This window comes from Coloeus monedula (assembly GCF_965178545.1).
Source record: "Coloeus monedula genome assembly, chromosome: 2".
Classification (NCBI taxonomy): Eukaryota; Metazoa; Chordata; class Aves; order Passeriformes; family Corvidae; genus Coloeus; species Coloeus monedula.
This window is the reverse complement of record NC_138782.1, coordinates 116,697,965-116,718,925: the sequence shown is the minus strand read 5'-3', so window position 1 is coordinate 116,718,925 and position 20,961 is coordinate 116,697,965. Positions and strand designations below refer to the sequence as shown.

Genomic DNA, 20,961 nt, shown 5'->3' with positions numbered 1-20,961 from the left:
TTGTTAAACCTCTCCTTATCCCATATTATCCTCCCTCAGCTGTTCCGCTGGGAGGTGCCATGTGGTGTCCAACAACTGCCACATTCCTCTTGCGAGGTGGCCGCTGTGTGACGGAGGGGGGTAGCATGAGGGGACCCCTCATTTGACTCCTGCAAGGCCCTTCCATCCCAAAAATGCTCCAAGTCCTGGGGAAACAGAGTCTTTCCATGCTGCTGCCCCTGAAAAAGGCTTCACAGGCAGTGTCATCTCTGTCTTACACACAAATGACTTGACAATGAAGCTGTTTAGCCCAAATCATGTGCTGGTGAATGCAAGAGCTGGGAATAGATCCCACATCTTCTTTTCCTCTGCTGTCTGCTCAAACTTGGAGTTTCTCTCAAGCACAGGGGGTTAAAACTCTCCTGGACCTGTGTCAGACAGAGCAGCGGCAGCTTGGCCACCCGTGGGTTGTGTTTCAAGCGTCAGACAGGTCTTTGATGGCTCCATGCTTCCATCTAGTGACAAAAAGCCACTTCTCACTCCTCCTGCTTGGCTCTGCCTCCTTTCTGGTTGCAATGCAGGAATATTTCTCAGATTCCTGATGCTGAGCCTGTCTGTAGGGCTATTTCCATTCGTTTATCCAAAATCTAAACCCCTAAACGAGTAACTCCAAACAAAACCAGGGGTGAAGTTTTTGAGCAGAACTGTCCTTTGTCAAGGAAAAAGTGGCTTGCACATGTATACAAACATTCACTTGCTCATCAAAATGTGCTGCTTTCCTCTTTAGTGGACAATATCCCAAAAAATGGACACCAGCCTGTGGTGACAGAATATTTACAAGTCCTATAACAAGGCTCCTGTGTGACTCAGCCATTCCTGTCCTGATCTGAGTTCTAGGCCTGGGTTCCTGGTTATTAAGGACAATGTTTTCCACAGAATCATGGAACCATAGAATGGTTTGGATTGGAAGGGACCTAAAAGCTCACCCAGTTCCATCTCCCTGCCATGGGCAGGAACAACTTCCACTATCCCAGGTTGCTCCAAGCCCCATCCAACCTGGACTGGAACACTGCGAGGGATGGGGCAGCCACAGCTTCTCTGATCAGCCTGTGCCAGGGCCTCCCCACCCTCACAGGGAAGAATTCCTTCCTAACATGCAAACTAATTATACTCTCTAGCTGTTTGAAAACATTCCCCCTTGTTCTGTCACTCCAGGCCCTTGTAAATTGTTTCTGTCCATCTTTCCTGTTGGCTCTCTTCAGACACTGGCAGACCAAAATTAGATCTCCCCAAAACCTTCTCTTTTCCAGGGGGAATAATTCCAATTCTCTCAGCCTTTCATTGCAGGAGAGTTGCTCCATCCCTCCAATTGTCTTTGTGGCCCCCTCTGGACTTGTCCTTTCCTTCTTTCTTTTCACGTTTCAGCTCCTCCATGGGTAGGGCTCCCTGTGCACTGTTTTGCTTTATCTGTGACTTTCTGCAAAGAATAAACTCCTCATCCCAGCCAAATCCTTCTGTCCAAACCTTGGATATTTTGTTGAGTTTTTCCTGGATAAAACATTTCCTTAGGATTGGATCACAAAGTGCTATGGACACTAATACTAATAGTTTTTGCTGACTACAACCTACAGAGTTTGAGTGATGGAATGTGATGGTAGCAGCAGTGTTAGGGCACTGAGGGCAGCAATAAGCCACAATGGCACTGACCAGCCTCACCTGGGACCCCCCCTCCCCAGCCTGGCCATGGATCAGGAGCCCTGTTTAACCTCAGCTGTGGCCCTGTGCTCCCTCTGTGAGCTGTGTTGTAGAAATACTGCTCTGTAATCTCTGCTCTGGTCCTGCCTTTTATCTGGATCATGGGCTCATGTTGTAGCTGAGCCTCCTGCCCTGTCTCCTCTTGTTTCTGAGGAGATTTCCTGAAGGGACCTGGCACTTGGTCCATCCCCTTATTTGGGGCTGTGTGTGGAACCTGTTACCAGCATTTGTTTCTGCCTGCTGTGTTCAAGCTGTCATCCTCGAACAGCCTCTTCTTGGGCAAAACGTTTTTTTTTGAGAATTCCCTCAAGTTTACTCTTCCTTCTGACCATGTTTCCGGTGTCATTCCACTAATAAGTAAACTGAGTGTAGACCACTGATGGGGTTAACTCATATTGGATTCCTGTAATCATTGGCTGTATGTGGCTGAGACACTGGGGCTTGGCCTAAGAATAAACCAAGCGCAACTGGTTCCACTGCTGGGCAGAGCTCCAGAGCTCCCCTGAGGGTTGACTGCCCATGACTTTTTGCCACTGAGTCTCTGAATTGAGGCTGAGGAGGAACCTGAGTAAGCCTGTTCCACCTCCCTTTAGGGCTAAGGTGAGAACATGAGCACATTCTGCTGCTGTTTGGTGTGTGGTAATTCATTAAACCTCAGTTATGCTGTGGGGTTGGGGAACTTTCTGTGAATTTCAGTGGAAACTTCCATGAAGGCTTCCATACCAGGGCAGGGGCTCAGCAACCCACCAAGGGACTCCATCAAAATCTATCTGGGCTTCAAACAGAGGAGGGCAGAGGTGGGAGTAGAGATGCTGTTCAGTGTCTGAGAAAGGCTGGATTGGGTCTTCCCAGCAGCTGAGGCTCTCCAGGGCATGAATGATAACACTGTGAGAGTCCACTGCCCTCTTTTCCACAGGGAATAGGACCTGCAGGGGTAAAGCTACTTTAGCAGTGATAAGGGATCCAAACACCCTTTGTGCAGAATTTCCAGCAGATGCTGTTGGGAATACCACGGAAAAATTGAAGTAAGAACATAAAAAGGAACCCTGAAGTCCACTTGCTCTGAAAGTCAGTCCCAGACTGAATATCAGCATATCAAGAAACCATTCCACCGTTTATTCTGTCATGTTGTAGGAGGGAAAAAAAGAGGATAAAATGGATTCGTTGTCCTCTTGTTGGAGGCTCTAACCATATAATAATGGAAGAACAACCCCAGGTTACTCTTGTTATGGTTATTAAAGTCTTGGAACAAAACAGTTAATGGCAGCAAGCAGCTTAGGTTAATAATTAAGCACCCTCAATGGACAGCTCTGAGCTGTCTGTGACGGGATTTGAGCCTTTTGGGAAACTTGTCTGGTGGGTTTCAGCACTGGGCAGAGTGACTGACACAGCCCCAGCCTGAAACCTGTGGCAGAGCTGGTGCCAAAGGGATGGAGCCCTTGTGCTGGTATTGGAGCCCCTGCACTAAACTCATCAGAGGAATGGAGGAAGAACAAGTCAAATAAGGTAAGTAAAGCCAGAAAAAGTCCTTAAAAGAATAATAAAATTAAGTCTAAATAAAATTTTATGCACCTGCTTTGAAATGCAGCATTCACTTGCACCAGGGGGCTGGGCTCTGCCCCGTGCAAGTTGCAGTGTGTTAAAACGTGCAAGAAATTGTGTGAGAGTAGTTACAGTAGGTCTTGTGGTACAATAAACAGTAGAAACCAGGTTGGATGAGGCTTGGAGCAACCTGGTCTGATGGAAGGTGTCCCCCTCCATGGCAGGGGGTTGGAACTGGGTGATCTTTAAGGTCTCTTTCAACCAAAACCATTTTGTGATTTAAAAATGTGACTAAATTAATTTATCCTTGGTTTTTTTTCCATACTAGTACAAAACCCAGGGTGAAGACAGGAGAAGTTGATGGTCTATCTTTAAATGTTAGAACAGTTCCTGACATGCGTGATATCTCTTGCTATGATAGCAAGTAAGAGCTGGTCTGCAAGTACTCAAATGTTTATTTCTTAAATTATTAGAAGAGTTCACAGCTGTTGCTCCCACAGGTTTGCAGTGAGAAGAAACAACACAGATGGGGTTTGTTTAAAAGTTACAGGGGAGGTCCTGGAGCCAGGCTCTTGTGAATTCCTCATCCAGCATTGAAGATGAACCTTTGGAGAACATTCCTGCTGAGTGCTGGGCTGGTATTCTTGGCAGGTGGGTGAGGGAGAGGTGTTGTCTCCAACCACACCTGTAAAATCCAGTGGGGATTGGATACAGCCAGCCTGTGAGACGTGGAGAAGAACCCCTAAAATGTATTGAAAACTATGGGATATTGACTGTGGCACACTGGACATTGTCCACCCTTATTATTGGTTTTCCTTGGCATTATTTCCATATCCACAGGGGAGATTTCTGGATTAATGTTTTGTTCTCTGTGTTCTACCTGGGTTCACGTCATACCTATTGTTTTTTGTTCACTTGGTAATAAATATGTCACTCTCTGCATGTTGATATTAAGGGTTCATGATGCAAAAGTGTCCAATATTGCTTTGGTGATAAATACTGATGTGGAGTCAGATAGCATTCTAACAGCTAAGAAGTTGGAAATCTCCTAAAATGTTAATCAGAAAACTGGATATCGCTGTAAAATGACTTCTGGAAAATTCTGGTCAGTGGCTGCATAAAAACAAGCCAAGTACTGGTTCATCTCTCAGCTTCAGAGAACGAGGGTACCCAAAATAAATCCTAAATTATCTTAAGAATTTGGTGCCTCTATGAAAGGCAGGGCATAGCAGGTTATAGGTGACTTAACATCATGAAGCAGGAGCTCTTTTCCAGGCCTGTATGTCTTTCCTGAAGACTTCAGAAAGAAATTGCTGGACAGGCTTTGTTGCAGCCAGAAAAGGATATATTTTGTAGGCAGCCTTAATTTTGGTAGGGTGCACAGAAGTCAGCAAACACATTTCTTTGAGAGCTGAAGGAATAAACATTAGGTTTATCATCTTTATTTTCTTGAGGAGGACAGGAAGCTCAGGCTGCAGCTTGGTTCACCCTGCGGGCATCAACATCTCCCTGAGGGGAGCTGTAAAGGGGGGAGAGAGGTGGGGGGAAAAGGGTGGGCAACATGATTACTTTGGATAACTGAGAAGGAGAAATGAAATGAAGGGTGGGGTAACAGGAAGACCTCTCTCAGATCACTCTGTGTCTCATCCTGAATAAGGCATTTTAGATGTTTGCATTTCCCTTCAGCCTGATGGAGCTGGTTTGGTTTTGCAGGGACAGCCTTGGGATCACTCGTCAAGCCCCATGAGGGCAGCATTGCTGGAGGAACATGGATTACCCTCACTCTGGATGGTGAGTTTTAAATCCTTATGAAGAACGTGTTGAAGTACAATCTGAGAAAGTCTAGATTGGAAGGGACCTGAAATCTCCTCTCATTCCACCCCCTGCCGTGGGAAGGGACACCGTCCACTAGACCAGGTTGCTCCAAGCCCTATCCAGCCTGCCCTTGAACACTTCCAGGGATGTAAAATTAACAAGATAATCAGCTCCCTTCTGAGGCTTGTGGTTGGAGTGACAAACCCTACCCGACAGAGCCATAGTCTGTGACACTCATAGCATGAAATCAGCTTGAAATGATCACTTCATAAGCGAGTCGTGAGAAATGAGACAACTCTTAAAAAGATTAATTTACTGAGAACAGAAAAATTGAAAAATTACAGAAATTAGAAAAATATAAAAATTTGGGATCCTATGGCTCAGTAGATGGTATGCCCCAGGAGCGCAGGGATGTGAGATCTTCTGGCTGAGACAGCACTAGACCTCAGGTAGAGAAAAAGAACTTGCAGTGCTGGGCTGACTTAAAAAAAATTACTAAAAGCCCCTTAAAAGGGGTAAGGCTTTTAATGCCCAGCACCGACATCTCCCACAGCTGGCCTGGAGAGAGCAAGAGGGGAGAAGAGACCCCGCCTCTCGGCTTCGTCCTTTTTGTAGTTTTTGCTCCACCCCCAGTCCTCCCACAGCCCACCCCTTCAGTCCAAAGCGATTGGTGCTTTCCCTTTGATGGATCATCTCCGTCCACCAATGGCTCATCGTTATCAAGGGGGGGGTGGTATTGGTCGAGATAAGGGAATACAATGCCTTCATTAAAATTCAGGTATTCAGGTTGCCATGGAGCTTGCCTGCAGAGTAATGGCTTTGTGGCTAAAAATAGCTGCTGGCTATTAAGACTGGGTGGGGTTCTGGCTTTGGAACCAAAATGCAAGTGAAAACACCAAAAAAAGCATTAAAATACATCTAACACATCTCAAAACACTTGTAAAAGTGTACAGTAAACACAGGAAAGGTAACTCTTATGGTGTATAGGTGGTTTGAAGTTTGAGAAAGGGCAAGTTTGTGATTTTTAACTGGGAAAATTTTAACTGGGAAGGGTGCAACTCTCTTAACAAACTACTTTAAACAAATGAAAACACTGATAATGGAACTGGATTTTTGTACCTGGGCTGATGGGTTAATTTTAAGATTCAATTTAAAAATATTTAACTCAAAATTAATTAAAGCACTTAATATGCAAAGACCAAGCACAAATAGGGATTTCATGTATGACGTATTGCTGAAGTTTTATTTCTAAGCAGCAGAAGTCAAAATGTTTACCTTATTTGGGTTTTTTTTCCTTAAATTTTATCTTATATTTTGCAGATATAGGGCTAGAAATTTCTTCCCTGCTCCTGCCCTCTTATTGAAGACAAGTTAAAAATCTGCTCCCTTCATATGTCCTGTGATGCTGCAGCTTTTCAAACTCTATGAGCAACATGAGATCTAAGTAAAAATCACTGAAACTGATAAGCCATGTCCATGTGGGTCCAAAACCAAAGCTTGGTCTGTTTTTTCACAGTGATGAATATTTATTCATTGGGAAGAGAGTTGGTTTCTGAAGCAGCTCCATGGTCATTAGCTGGCACAGGCTGCCCAGGACAGTGGTAGAGTCACCAGGGGGATTTAAAAGATGTGTGGAAGTGCACTTGGGGACATGTTTTTTACCTTTCCAATTCTCTCCCCCATCCCCCTGGGAGAAAAGTGAGTGAGCTGAGTTGACTGCTGGGGTTAAACCACCACAACATGAAATTACATAAATACGATTTTAAAAAACCTGGTCGAGGGCTCTTAGCACTATTCCTAGAGAAGCTGGCTTGTACCTCCAAAAATGTTTGTTGTGAGACTGGGAGTGATCCTGTCCTCACAGAGCTCTTCTGATTGACTTTCTTGCTTAGGCTCAACAGCCCTCCAGGTAGAATCTCTCTCTCCAGCCAGTGCATCCCAGCTGGAGGTGTCCCTGGTGAATCCAGACCTGCCCAGACTGCCGTGTGATGTCTCTCCTCTGTTTTTGGAGTTGCCCAGTATAAGGTGCAGAACAAGGTATGATCCATGGTTAGGCTGTGGGCGAGACCTTGCCCTTTGTCAAACAGAGCCCTCATTTTTATTCAGTGTCTGCCCATTAATTACGGACCAGGATCAAGACGCCCTGCAGATCCAGGCAGCCCTGGGTCATTTTATTACTAATGAATAACGATTATTGTCTGTGCATGTCTAATGAGAATGTCTGTGTTTTATATTAGCATTAATTTGGGTAGGGTTCTGATGTCCTGTCACCTTCTGTGCTTAACTGTGATTTCTCGCTGTGCTTTCACATGTCTTTTAAATTATTGTTTTAGAGTTTGGGTTCATACGTGTGAAGTTTGGGCTGACAGTGTAAAGCTCCTTTGCTCTATTGAAGTGTCAGTGGACTTGCCGAGATTGGAGACCCTGCGAAGGTCCTGGCATTTTGTAAACACAATCTAAATAAAAATAATATAATATTACACATTTTCTTCCACCTAGGTCTTCACCCCAGGAGGGTTTGTACTACGTGGAGGTGATGTTTAAAGGACATGTGATTAACAACCTGACTGAGGTGGAGAAAGGGAACTATTCTTTCAAGGTAATCACCAAGCAAGTGCAGAAGTGAGGATAAAGAATTCGAGGTATTGAAGGGAATCAAGCTTCAACGTTGTGTCACAGGAAATACATTGAAATGGATGGAATCATGGAATGGTTTGGATTGGAAGGGGCCTCTAAGACCATTCAGTTCCAACCCTAAGCTAAAGAAAGATGGGGGGAGACTTTTTCAAGGGCATGTTAGAGACGAAACCAGGGAGAGTGGCTTCAAACTGAGAGAGGAGGTTTAGACTAGATGTTTGGAAAAAACTCTTTACTGTAATGATGGTGAGGCCCTAGCACGGGTTGCTCAGAGAAGCTGTGGCTGCCCCATTCCTGGAAGTGTTCAAGGCCAGGTTGGGCTTGGAGCAACGTGGGATAATGGAAGTTGTCCCTGCCCATGGCAGGGAGTGGGACTGGATGATATTTAAGGTCCCTTCCAACACTAACCGTTCTGTGGTTCTGTGATCTCTCGGGGAGCAGAATCCTTAACCATGACTGTGTGCTTTGGGATAAGGCCTGGTGTGTTTGGAAGTCACATCCCACCTCTGTGCTATCTTTGAGCAAGAAAACCCAGCATTTTCAGTAAATTGCACATTAAAGCTGAAGAACCATCGGGTGGTTCAGCTAGCTTAGAGAGCTGATGAAAAATCACCAGGGGATGCTGTTAATGAGGCACATTCCAAGCTAAATAAACCACAATGTGTCTCTTTGTTTTGAGGCTGGGACCTGGGAGCTACGCATATTAAAAATTAATTTTGCCTCCTCGTTAGATTGAAAAAGCTGCTGCAGGCAGCAACAAGTCTGAGCAGCTCACAAGTCTTGTGTCAGCCAGGGGCCCCAATTTCATGCTGCTTTTGGCTTCTTTCTCCACATCTTCTCCAGCCTGGGGTATGGTGTCATGTTGCCTTTGCTCCCCAGAAGTGGACATTGCTGGAGGAAATTTGTGGCCGCTCATTCATTTTTGTCATGACTGGGAGCAGGAGGGAAGGCAAAGGCTGAGCTCTGAAAGGGAATGGGCTTCAAGGAAAGCTTAGGAAAAAAACTATGGCATACGCAGTGATATCTTTGAATTAATACAAAAAATTAATTTTTAATGATATTTATTGGGCTGTCAGCAGCATCTCTAAGTGCCAGTGAGGACATGAGGGTGTTCATAAAGAGATGGGGAAGATGAGCGTGTCCAAAAAAGGATGGACACACAGGTCTGGAGCACAAGTTTGATGAGGAGCAACTAGGGGGACTCAGCCTGGGCAAAAGGAGGCTCAGGGAGGACCTTCTCCCTCTCCACAGCTCCTTGACAGGAGGATGCAGCCAGGTGGCAGTTGGTCTCTGCTTCCAAGTTACAAGACACAGGACAAGAAAATTGCCTCAAGTTGCACCAGGGGAGGTTTAGGTTGGATATTAGGGAAAATTTCTTCCCCAAAGGATTGTCAAACACCAGGGCAGTGATGTCTTCACCACTCCTAAAGGGATTTAAAAGATGTGTAGATGTGGCACTTGGGGACATGGTTTAGTGAATTTAGCAGTGTTGGATTAATGGTTGGACTTGATTTTCAAGGTTTTTTTTCCTCAGTGGCCAAAGTAGTGCTTTCCCAAAGAAATCTCTGTTGTATTGCTGTAAGATGGACCAATACAAGGTCTTTTTTTGCTCCACTGCTTTAGGGTACCCAACAAACTTGATAAAGGGTGGCTGAAGTATTTCACGTCTGTGATGATGAAATAGTTCTAAAGGATATACTACTGGGAAAAAAAATGGTGTCAAAATTCAAGATAAAATGCAGGTTTTCACTTCAGCTAAAGCATGTCTTAGAAATCTGATATTGTATTAAAGTGTATCTTCTGACACTAGAACAAGCCAGGGTGGGCAATTTGGGCAAAAGAGAGGAGGTGAAACCAGCTTTAACCCAGACTCTGAAAGGCAAGGGGGTAAGAAGGGAATATTTCTCCTTACTCCCTTCCCAGAGCAGGATTCTGCTTCAAAGATCAGACCTGGAGTGTGACTCTGAAATGCAGCTGCTGGTGGGGTGTGAGCAATGCACCATCAGGAGGGGTTGGACTGCTGCAGAAAAAGCTGCCATTTCACTACAGATTTCTCTTTGCAGTTCTCAGCCAAGCAGACACCTGTGATTTACCAAATTAGTCCATCATCTGGCACCCCAGGTACAGGACCTTTCTTTAATCTGTACTGCCGTACAGACCTTTCGCTTATTGGGGCTTTAGATCAGATTTCAAAGTGACATGAGAAGTCATTTGCTGGTTTTAGTCTGAAAAATTAGCTGGAATAGGCCAGATTTTTTTCCCTATTTCTGTTATTTTTGCATATCCAGGTTTCTTTAGAGAAAATTGAAAGTTTGATCCTTAAAGTCACGATTAATCAAAAGATTTTGGTCTCTCAAGAGTTCAGTCAGACACTTGAATGATCAGATTGCACAGATGATTCTCAGTCTAAGTCAGTCCTTAATTTCCAATTATTTTCAGGTGTAATTCATCCCTAGATTCTCATGCCTTGCTTTAGGGTGTCAGTATGAAGTTTTCTATGTGTACACTGGATGTTTCACCTCCCAGTGTGAGTGAAGAGCAGGAGAATAATCTGGCCACAGATACGCCAAAATCCTGCTTTAGACCTTCACCCTGTCTGGTGTACAAATGATGTAATTTTGGTTGTCTCATGAGGTTCTACAGTGGAACTGGGTTAGAGTGTGGGGTTTAGTTAACAAAAGAGTTGAGGAAAAATTGTCAACTCAGTTCAAATACAGATCTGCAAAGAAAAAAAAAAAATTGGAATGAATTTGGGTTTTTTGGTGGGGAACAAAGACATATGCTTCGAGAAAAGTGAATGAAGTGCAAAATCATCTTGAGCCAAGGTAAAAGCTGAGAGTACCTTCACTGCAGGCAGCTGGGAACCTCTGCAACATTCATGAAGACCACGAATTCCTTTTGTTCAGCTCAGAAAATCTGCAAGTAAGTTCTCTGCTTTTAAAAGACTCTCTTCAATTTCCATTTCCTCTTAAACAGGAAATTTAATACAGATTCATGGGAAGACAATTGCTGGCAGATATGATACCCTGGACTTCAACGTGGATTATATTGATGGGTAATTACGAACACTCAGCTATCTTCTGCAGTCCCTGTAAATTGGTATTTCTTCCATCAGCCTCCTCGACAGCAATAAATTGCAACCAGTTGGCCCAGAATTGCCATTTGCTTCCTTTGTGGTTTATTGCAGCTCATGAGTTGGGCTCCAGCAAACTTTGTTAATCTAATTGCAACTGGTCCATTAAGCTGGTTGGTTTGTTTACTGGCAGCACAGTCAATCACAGCTCAGTGTGAATTGTACTGTAATTGCAACTGGCTGCTGTAGATTTTATTTTGGCTAGCAAATTAAAATTTAACTAATTAAAATAATGTCAGAGCCGAAAAGTTAAATAAATTTTCCCCTTTCCATTTGCATTTTTTTTTTTTAGAAAAAAAAAAATATTAGTTTGAAGCTAATGCTCTGGTGAGCCAGAAGACTAAAGAGGAGTATTTTGAGACAAAAGCTTTGTTTTTCACTGCTTTAAACACTCTGTAGTTGTTTTCTTGTTCTCAAATGTTTGATATTTTTTTTTAATGTTTTTTCTGTGGTTGCGTGCAACAGAGAAAAGCAGGTAGGTTTTAAAAAACCCCTTATTTTAGGACAGCAGCCCCTTTAAGCACAGTGAATCCAAAATGAGCATCGGCACTGTCTTGCTGTGTGTCATATGTATCTCCATATGTATGGATATGTTATCAAATGTTAATTTATGATTTCTGTGCCAACGGCAGCAAAGAACTAAGACAGGTAAGTATTTTAAAGATAAACTATTTATCCATAGTTACTCTGCTGGCAGCTTAAGGCTCATTTCAGGAGCCAGGAAAGGTGTGTATTCTTGGTAGTTAGAAATTTTAGTTGAAGCATCAGATATTTAACCACTAGATGCTTTTAATGACTTTTCAGGCTGAAAGGAAATGCCCTTCCTAAGTGATTAAACTCCCTGCTGGCATGAAGGAAAGCCAGTGCAGATTCCTGCCATGCCATCCCTACACTGTGCCCATCAGCATCCTTTGTTTGGTATCAATTATTGTTTTACCTGCCTCTGGTGGAGCTGTGGAACCTTTGATCAGAGGCAAGAAAGGCTGCTCTGTCTGAGTACAGGCTGGACGTGCCTGCAGTGCTCTGCTGCCAGATTACTCATTTACAGCTCAACCTCACCAAAAGGAAATGGCCTCAAAATCCCAGCATACCAGACAGGTTCCCTTTGTAGCTTCACATGAATAATTTGCCCATTTTTGGTGTGTTAGGAAATACGTACCAGGTGGGGACTTGGACTTGACCAGAGCAGTCTGTCACTCAGTCACGCTGATTTGGGATGTGGAGCAAAAAAAAGGAATGGGTTTTATACTTTCAAGTGTGTTCTGCACCTTTCTCCATGCTTTGTATGGGATGCACTGGTCCAGTGATGCTGAGCAAACATTTGGCAGCACTGATTTTTTTTCTTCCTTAAAAGGAAAGGTTCTCAATATCAGCCACCTGTATTAATAAAAAGCAAACTCTTTTAGTAAAGCCTCATAAAATTGCACTCTGAAACATGGACCATAGAAAGCTGCACTGTGAGGGATGGGTCATCACAAAGTGTTTGCATTACAGGTTTACCTATTTCCTTTAATTGCCTGTTAATTCTCAAGGAATCATTGCCAGCCTTTGCTTATTCTGCTAATTACTCTGAATTTATTCCTCTCACCTGCTTCTTCCTGTCCAGTGGAAGGTGTCCCATATTGATTCTTTAAGGAACAGATATTTAAATTTGTTGTTATCAGGGACTTAGGTGATTTCTGCCAGAAGTTGTTTATAATGCTTTTCCTTAATGAAATAAAGAAGAGGCTGAGCTGCATCTTGACTGTGCTTGCTGTAGTTGATGCTGCCCTGCTGGTTTTGGAAGGTGTGGGTGGGTATTGTCCTTCTGGAGCTCAGCCTTGCCCTCAGGGAGGAGGGATTGGATCATTCAGAGCTGGCATGGGGTGTCTCCAAGAGGGTCCTGCTGCACTCTCACAGAGGTGCAGCTCCCACAGTATTTGGGGAACATACTTGGCAGGTGCATAGATGAGGGATTAGGGCTTGTCCCATTTTCTAGAAGGTTAATAAATATTAGAAATAAGTGGGGGAAAATTCCTGTCCCTTGGGAAAATATTGGCTGCTAATTTTAACAGATTAGCTTTTCATCTCTATCACATCATATCTTTCCTGTTGATTTTTTGCCCAGGCCAGCGGTTCTTACATCAGAAGGAGATGGATGGACCAGTCTCTGCTCTTTTGCTGACAGGAGAGCTGGAAGCATGTCAGTCCTTGACTTACTTTGGGTTTGTGTTGGTGCAAGGGCTCAGCACAGCTTGTGCACAAAAAAATTTGTGGCTTTTGGAGGAACTCTCCTGCTTTGTTCTAAAGTTGGGAGAGACCCTGAGTTTTGGTCTGTGATGGGGTGGGTGAGGGCTGCTGGCTTTCTGCAGCTTTAGCCACTCAAATGTAAACGCGAGTTAATGACGGGAATTGTGTCATTCCACGACTCCAGAGGGTTGATGCAATGCCAGCATATCTGTTTTACTTGCTGCCTGCTCCTTCTTACAGTTTAGGAACCTGCAGAGGAGCAAGCAGAAGGGAAACGTTTTTGTCCTTCAATTCACCTTCCCCTTGTTCCTGCTCAGCTTTTTTACTTCAAATGGGACTTCTCAAGGTCACAAATAGCATCAGCTTCTAGAAATAGGTGTAAAGGAGCCAAGCTGGAGCACTGCTGCTGGGAGACATCCTCCTAAGCCGCTGAACTCTTGATCATTAGTGGGAAGATGGGTTGTTCCTCTCTTGTCTCACCTGCTTCACTCTAATAGAGACAGCAAACCATTACCAGCTTGAGTGTACAAGCCCACATCCTCTATGGGTTAGTTGATTCTATTATATTTTACTTGTTTTTTGCTCCCAAGGCTCAGTGAAGTCCTTTGTCTCTCCACAGTTACCCTATCCATGCAAAGGATGGACTGGGGACCCTGCAGTGCCAGGTGGAAGGCAACCACATAGGTTGGTGAAAAGGGGTCAAAACCACCGGTTTCTGTCATTCCCAAAACTCCAGAGGATGGAGGGAGGGTGTCAGTCAGTCAGGAGTTTCTGTTCTCTCTCCGAAGTTGGGAATGTGGCTCAGGGCTGAGTCCATAAAAACTGTTTCAGATCAAGGCTTGCCAGCCTTCAGCACAGCCCCTGCCATGGTTTGTGTCCTCTGCACAGCCTGGGAGAACATGAAGGGAACCCATGACGTGGTGTGGGCATTGCTGGCAGCAACAGTGTGATTTGGGGTCCTTGCTCAGTTTCCTACTTTAAAATTCTTCTTGTCTGTGGTGGACCTTCCCTTTAGTGCTTTATTAGAGGAATAAATTGGGTGTTCCCTTCTATTCACAATCTTTCCGGTAGCAGGTTGGATCCCTTTCATTTTTCCTCCATGCTCTCTGAAGAAGCTTCTAATTTCTTGTGGAGGCTTTGAGCTCCAGCCTTCCTGTTTGGGAAAGGTATTGTGAGTTAAATATGTAAAACAGACTTTCCTTACTGTTGTAAGGAAGGGAGAATCAGGCCTAGGGAAGCAGGACAAGGCTTGGGAGGATGCACTCCATACTCTGCCTTAAAACATCATCACTTTTCTCTCCCCCAGGGTCCCACAATGTCAGCTTCTCGGTGTTTAACAAAGGAAAGTGAGTGAAATAATCTTTTCTCTCTTTTTCTCTGGTTTTGCATGGGGATAGAGCTGCATTTGAGTCCAGGATGAGTGAATTATGTCTTTCCTGAATCATGTGTTTCGTTGCTTAGAAATAAGGTTTTGTTATCTTGAGAAGATGGTTGTCAGATTTGGAATGAAATGGGAGAATGTTTCTCCCCAAAGTATTTCCACTTTGGTGTTTTATACTCTACCTTCCATGTCCAAAGCATAAGACATCTTATCTTGGACAAGGGGGAATGGCTGAAGGAGGATTGGTTCGGATTGGACGTTAGGGAGAAATTCTTCCCTGTGAGGGCAGTGAGACCCTGGCACAGGGTGCCCATAAAAGCTGTGGCTGCCCCTGGATCCCTGGAAGTGTCCAAGGCCAGGTTGGATGGGGCTTGGAGCAACGTGGGATAGTGGAAGGTGTCCCTGCCCATGGCAGGGGGTGGAATGAGGTGAGCTTTCAGGTCCCTTCCCACTCAAGCCATTCTGTGATTCTGTGATCTGTTAAAACTAGCTAAGTAAAATCTTTTCACCTTTCTATTCATCCAAATGGGAAAGAATTTAACCATAAAAGGAAGTGAAAATAGGTTCTGACCATGTCAAAACATACTTTACAATGTGTTAGTACTTCTAATAAAGTGTTTCAGCCATGTAATGGGGTCTCATGAATCAATGCCTCAATGTGCTGGTGAAAGGAGTTGTTGGAGCTTGCAGAAATGTTCCACTGCTCCTCTGGAGAGTGAGTGTCCAGCTCTTCCAAATGAAGTTCTGCTTTTATTTACACAGCCCAGGATGTCTCAGGTGTTTTCTCTCTTGCAGGTCAGCAGTGCACAAAGGTGCTTGGCTCATCAGTGCCAAGCAGGAGCTTTTCCTGTATCAAACTCATCCAGGTATTCACTGATCCTCCTCGCTGGCTGCACTGTCTTCCAGCGGTTCCAGTGTACTCTAAGAAAAGGCCTCTCACTGTTGCTTTTCCCAGGGATTTATTCCTGTTTTGCCCTCATTTTGGTGTTCCACTCCCCTGGTAAGGGCTTGACTAAGCAAAAAGCTGCAGATCAAAAATGACGAGATAACCAGATTTGTGGGCATTGTTCCTTGTCCTGTCAGATCAGTTATAGACTTGAGGTGTTGCTCATAGAGAAACTTTTCCCCCTTAAATCACTCTGTATTTTGGTAAGGCTGAAATTTTGGAAATGCAGACCTCAGGATGAGAACTCCCACATCAGCTACAGGGAGGAGATGATGTTCAGCTACTCCAAAAATTAAATTCTGGTAAAGTGGATAATGGCAGAGTGCTGCACCATTCATTAAAAAAATTATTTAAGATACATAAAAATTAATCTACATGTGACAGTTCAAATGCATTGTGGGCAACACTTTGTTAAGAAGGGTAATTTTATGTCTTTATTTACAATTTAAGGCAGAGTAAAATGAAATACTCTGCATGAAGTTGGCTGTGGGCAGAACACAAGCAGAAAGATCTTCTAGATCTGCCCCATAGAGAGTACTGTGCTAGTCAGCAGCCAATATTGTCCAATTAATGTTTCAATACCAGATGAATTAAAGAAGCAGGTATAGGCCAAAATCCCTCACCTTTTTCTTATTAGTCTTTTTTTTTTTTTCAGAGCTATACAAGTAGAACTGGGTGGTTAAATCAGAACATGAGCGCAAAGTGGGTAAATGTCATGAAAGAGAAAAATAATTTTCCTGTGGAATGGCACAACTGTAACAGATAAAATCCTGAAAGGATCTCATGGTCATGGTGTGGACACTCAGATACTCAGCTCCCTCCATTTGTCCCTGAAGTCTGAGGGGTGATTGGAAAGTGTGGTAGCATTGAAACCTCAGGGCTAAATTCAGAAGTGAGTCAGAGAAGGTCAAAAGGATTAAAACAGTTTTAATTCTGTTGTTTTTTTTTTTTTTTGTTGGTTTTTTTTTTTTTTGCAGAGCTCCTCGATAGCATGGAATAGAGCAGTTTGCAATCTGAGCATGACAGATGCAGCCACTGCTGAGTAACAGCCCAAGCATTGCAGTGTTTCCCCTGTCATGTGGCCAAATTATCCATGTTGTTCATTTCTGGTGTCATCACAGAGGCTGCCAAAAAAAGGGATCAGTGAGATGCTGGTTTCACTCACAGGAGCCTCTCTGGCTGGAAGCAGTGCAAGTGCACTGCAGGCTTTCCCAGAAATGGGGCTGGGATTAGCCTCTGAAAGGCTCAGATCCTCCTTTTCCTTCCCTTGCAGAGATATTATCTGTGTTCCCAGCTGGAGGGAGCCTGGGAGGGGGCACTGATCTCACTGTCACTGGGGATTTCTTTGAGGAGCCAGTGCAGGTCACTGCTGCAGGTAAGAGAAGAAATATGTGGGGTGTTTTTTTTTGTTGTTTTCTTTTTTGTTATTTTTTTTTTAATTCCAGTTTGGCGCTGTCCACAAACCCCAAGCGATGTTCAGGGATACCAATGTGGGAATTGCAGGACTCCCCCCCCCCCCCCCCCCCCCCCCCCCCCCGGAAGGTCCAGCCCAGGGTTGCAGCAAAGTGTGGATCCCTTTTGGGAACAAGGTGGATGCAGGGGATTCTGCCTCTCTGCTCCAGTGAGACCCCACCCAGAGTACCACATCCAGGGTCCTCAGCACGAGAAAAACATGGATCCCTTGGAGTGAGTCCAGAGGAGGGACACAGAAATGATCAGAGGGATCGAACACCTCTACTGTAAGGAAAGGCTGAGACAGATGGGGCTGTTCAGATTGGAGAAAAGAAGGCTCCAAGGAGACCTTGGAGCACCTAAAGGAGCTCCAACAGAACAACCTGGTCTAGTGGAAGGTGTCCCTGTCCATGGAAAGGCTTGGAACTACTTGTTTGTAAGGTCCCTTCCAACACAAACCATTCCATGACTCTAAGATGGGTGTATGTTGTGGCTCAGCTGTGTTTCCAAGTTTCCCACAGCACATTTGTCTCCTTTCCCTGCTGGCAGGTGTTCCCTGTAAGGTCAAGCATGTCTCTCCCCAGGAAATCAAATGCATCACTGGGCCTGTTGGCAAGGGCAGGAGACCTGGTGCCCCCCAGCCAGGTAAGGTGTTCAACTGAAGCTCCAAATTAGCAAACACACACAGAAATGCAGGGCAGAAACCTTTTGGTGCTGAATGCAATCAAGAAACAGGACTTTCCAAAAGATTGTCTGCTTTGACATCAAGCCAGTTTCTTTTGGGGTGGGTAGGGAAGGGGACTACAAATAATCCAAAGGCTGGAGCACCTCTGCTATGAGGAAAGATATATGAGAGAGCTGGGGTTGTCCAGCCCAGAGAAAAGAAGGCTCCAGGGAGACCTGAGAGCCCCTTCCAGTGCCTAAAGGGGGCTTTCAGAAATATGGGGATAAACTTTTATTAGGGACTGTAGTGATAGGACAGGGGGTGATGGTTTTAAATTAAAAGGGTGTGCATTTAAATTAGGTCTAAGGAAGGTATTTTTTTTACGATGAGGGGGGTGAGGCCATGGCACAGGTTGTCCAGAAAGGAGGTGGATGCTCCATCCCTGGAAACATTCAAGGCCAGTTTGGGTGCAGCTCTGAGCAACCTGCTCTAGTTGGAGATGTCCCTTCTCGAGGCAGGGGGTTGGACTGGATAAACTTGAATGGTCTCTTCCAAACCATTCTGTGATTCTATAGCCAGGAAAACCAAGGTGGAGAGCTCACCCCACCAAGTGCAGACAGGAGATGGTAGGAGGATTGTCAGACTGGTGTGCAGGGCTGTGGAAAATGAGCAGGAAAAGGCCTGAATAATATTTAGAGGAAGGATGGCTGAACTGGAGTTACTGCAGAGGCTGCTGGGGCACTCCTCGAGTGGAGCATTGCAGTAGGAGACTGTAGTGCATAAAATGAGGCTTAACTTTGACTGTGGGTCACCTCAGTGCCTTTTCCTGCAAGAGCAGATGTGTGAGCTGGTTGGATGCTCTGCTCTCTGCAGAGTTTTGTTATTTCTGGTGGAGGATTTCAAGGTAAAACAAATTCCCTTAGGCGAGATCTGTGTTCTGCCTTAGACTGCAAAATACCCCACAAACAGAACCAATTTATTATTAAAATTTTCTCTCTGGCCTGCCTCCTACACCACTGATTCCAGCATGTGCTCTGGGATTTCTGCTGGCTGCTGCTGAGAATACTTTTGTTTTAACTTTCTAGGAAACAGAGGGCTTCTCTTTGAAGTCTGGGATGATGCCTCTGATCTGACAGCAGCAGGTCCTGGATACAGATGGCAGTTTGTACCTAATGCCAGCTCCCCAGTAAGGTTTCTGTCTGGGGCAAAGAAGTCCTTCAGGTACTCAGTGATCTTAAAAAGAGACGAAGCCATGGCAATCACCTTTAGCAGTGTAAGGTGCAGCAAAAACACCTGACAGCTCTTTACAGCAGAGCCTCACTGTATAGCTCCTATAAATCAAAGAAAACCCTTTGCTCCCAGGTCCTTTTGAAGCTTAAAATATGCAGTGAAGTGCTTTATTTTTCCTCCTGTTGCCTTCCCTCAGTATTTCTGCTCTACCTGGCCTAGATATGCTGAAATACCACAAAAAAAAAAAGTTGTGGAAATAGAAGGTGCTCCAGTTTGAGGCTATTTTGGGCTGGAACTCTGGCCAGATGTGGAGGGGCAGATTCTCGGCTGATGTTGGCAGCAAAGGTGAAGTTTATACAAATAAATAAATTCCTGAACTGTGCTGGTTCCCACTGCCTCTTCAGATATGACCTTGAAAGACTGTACAATGTGCATGAATTCTTATATTTTTCTACGACTTCTCTGTTTTTGTTGTTTGATTCTGAGGGTGGTTTTGGCTTTTTCCTGCATGGTCAGGGTTAAGACCTTGTTTGAGAAGAAATGCACTAAAGTGGCCACCAACAAAATCATACTTGGTTTCATGGAGCTGTTTTTTCTTTCCTTTTTGAAACTTTTGTAAGGCACAATTGACATTTAATGTGAAATTGGGTCATTTTGAGGTTACTTCAGCTTTAAAATAGCAAGGTTTGTTTTGTTAAAACTTGGTTTAAAGATGTTTTCTTGTTACTCTGTGTAGGTGTGAAGGTGGGGTGTGGGGATGGTTTGTTGTTTTGGGGTTTTCTTTGCTGTAACTCTTGTATATTATGGATGTTCTCTTTTTGCTTAGCTCCAGACTCCGTGGTTTTTTTGTGGCTCCTCAGACCAACAATTACACCTTTTGGATTCAGGCAGATGGGCAGGCATCTCTCTACTTAAGTTTGTCCCAAGATCCAGAACAGAAGGTATTAGTCTTGGCAGAGAAAAATGAGATGAAATGAAAATGAAAAATGAGGATGAAAAGGGTTTTAATTAAGGTGATAACAAGTAGGAATTTTCCCAGTGTGGATTGGTTTATTGTCTCTTATAAATATATTGCAGAGTGAAATCTGTGTGAATATATTTGATATTTTACATCAACCCTTTCGGGTGTTTAGCTCATAAAATACTCACTCTTGCAACCAGAGGCATTGATAGTCTTTTCTAGAAGACTTTTTTTGTTAGTTCAGCACATTTCTGTCTGAACTGAAGTCATACATGAAAAGTTATTTGGGGAACTGTTACTAGTGCTAGGGCAAGCCATAAGAATCATCTTCTTTGTGATATTGAACCTTAAACCAAAGCTCTTTCAGATTGTGGCTTTTTCCTACATAATGGGAAGGAATTTGTCAGCCATCAACCCACGGTTATCAGTTATAAACACAAATATATTGTTTTTTTTTTTTTATTTTTGGAGCTGTGGCATTGGACTAAATGTTTTTGTGGCTGGAGAGAGGTCACCAACTGCTTTAATGGCTTCAAACTGAGAGAGAGTAGGAAGAAATTTTTGACTCTGAGGGTGGCAAAGCCCTGGCACAGGTTGCCCAGAGAAGTTCTGGCTGCCCCTGGATCCCTGGCAGTGTCCAAGGCCAGGTCGGACTGGGCTTGGAGCAACCTGGGATAGCGGAAGGTGTCCCTGCCCGTGGCAAGGGATGGAACATGATGGTTTTTCAGGACCCTTCCCATCCACATCATTCTATGATTCTGTGATTTGGATGTTCTGCACACAGGTGAGAATTGCTTCTCTCCCTGCTGGCAATTCAGAGTGGTCCGAGAACTGGGTGAAGAACTGGAGTGAACTGTGGCAGCCAAAATCCCAGAAGTTTGAGCTCACTGCTGGTTCCAGGTACTACCTGGAAGCACTGCATCATGGAAAGACACCCAGCAAGGGGATGAGAGTTGGAGTCCAGATACACAACACGTGGCTGAATCCCGATGTGGTGAACAACTACTGCGTTGAAAGGCACGAAATTCGGGCTCGTGCCTTGCGACTTCCAGAAGTGCAGGTCAGTGCTGCAACTGCCTTGTTGGTGCTAGATGTGAAAAAATGCGTGTTTCCACCTTGTTTTCAACCTTCTGAGACAGCTGATGAGAAGAGCATTGTAAGCTGAAGTTGTCTGTGGTTTTTACATACGTTAGTGGGTGTGTGTAAGCCCTCAGGAATGAGGGAAGTTTTTTCCTAA

At 44.3% G+C, this 20,961-nt stretch overlaps 1 protein-coding gene across 1 annotated transcript in view; it reads left to right on the top strand.

Moving 5' to 3' along the window:
• Positions 1 to 3,833: 3,833 nt before the first annotated feature.
• The window catches only part of PKHD1 (PKHD1 ciliary IPT domain containing fibrocystin/polyductin), a gene marked incomplete at its 3' end in the record, with an annotated part of 237,744 nt that continues 220,616 nt past the window's right edge, over positions 3,834 to 20,961 (top strand). Inside the window, exons 1-15 of the mRNA XM_082276787.1 lie at positions 3,834 to 3,927; positions 4,990 to 5,067; positions 6,984 to 7,128; positions 7,591 to 7,690; positions 9,792 to 9,849; positions 10,705 to 10,783; positions 12,969 to 13,043; positions 13,710 to 13,774; positions 14,397 to 14,436; positions 15,267 to 15,337; positions 16,691 to 16,792; positions 17,419 to 17,514; positions 18,619 to 18,754; positions 19,590 to 19,704; positions 20,509 to 20,784. Coding sequence (XP_082132913.1) covers positions 3,876 to 3,927; positions 4,990 to 5,067; positions 6,984 to 7,128; positions 7,591 to 7,690; positions 9,792 to 9,849; positions 10,705 to 10,783; positions 12,969 to 13,043; positions 13,710 to 13,774; positions 14,397 to 14,436; positions 15,267 to 15,337; positions 16,691 to 16,792; positions 17,419 to 17,514; positions 18,619 to 18,754; positions 19,590 to 19,704; positions 20,509 to 20,784 — 1,488 coding nt within the window. The 5' untranslated portion in view covers positions 3,834 to 3,875. The remainder of the gene's footprint in view (positions 3,928 to 4,989; positions 5,068 to 6,983; positions 7,129 to 7,590; positions 7,691 to 9,791; positions 9,850 to 10,704; positions 10,784 to 12,968; positions 13,044 to 13,709; positions 13,775 to 14,396; positions 14,437 to 15,266; positions 15,338 to 16,690; positions 16,793 to 17,418; positions 17,515 to 18,618; positions 18,755 to 19,589; positions 19,705 to 20,508; positions 20,785 to 20,961) is intronic.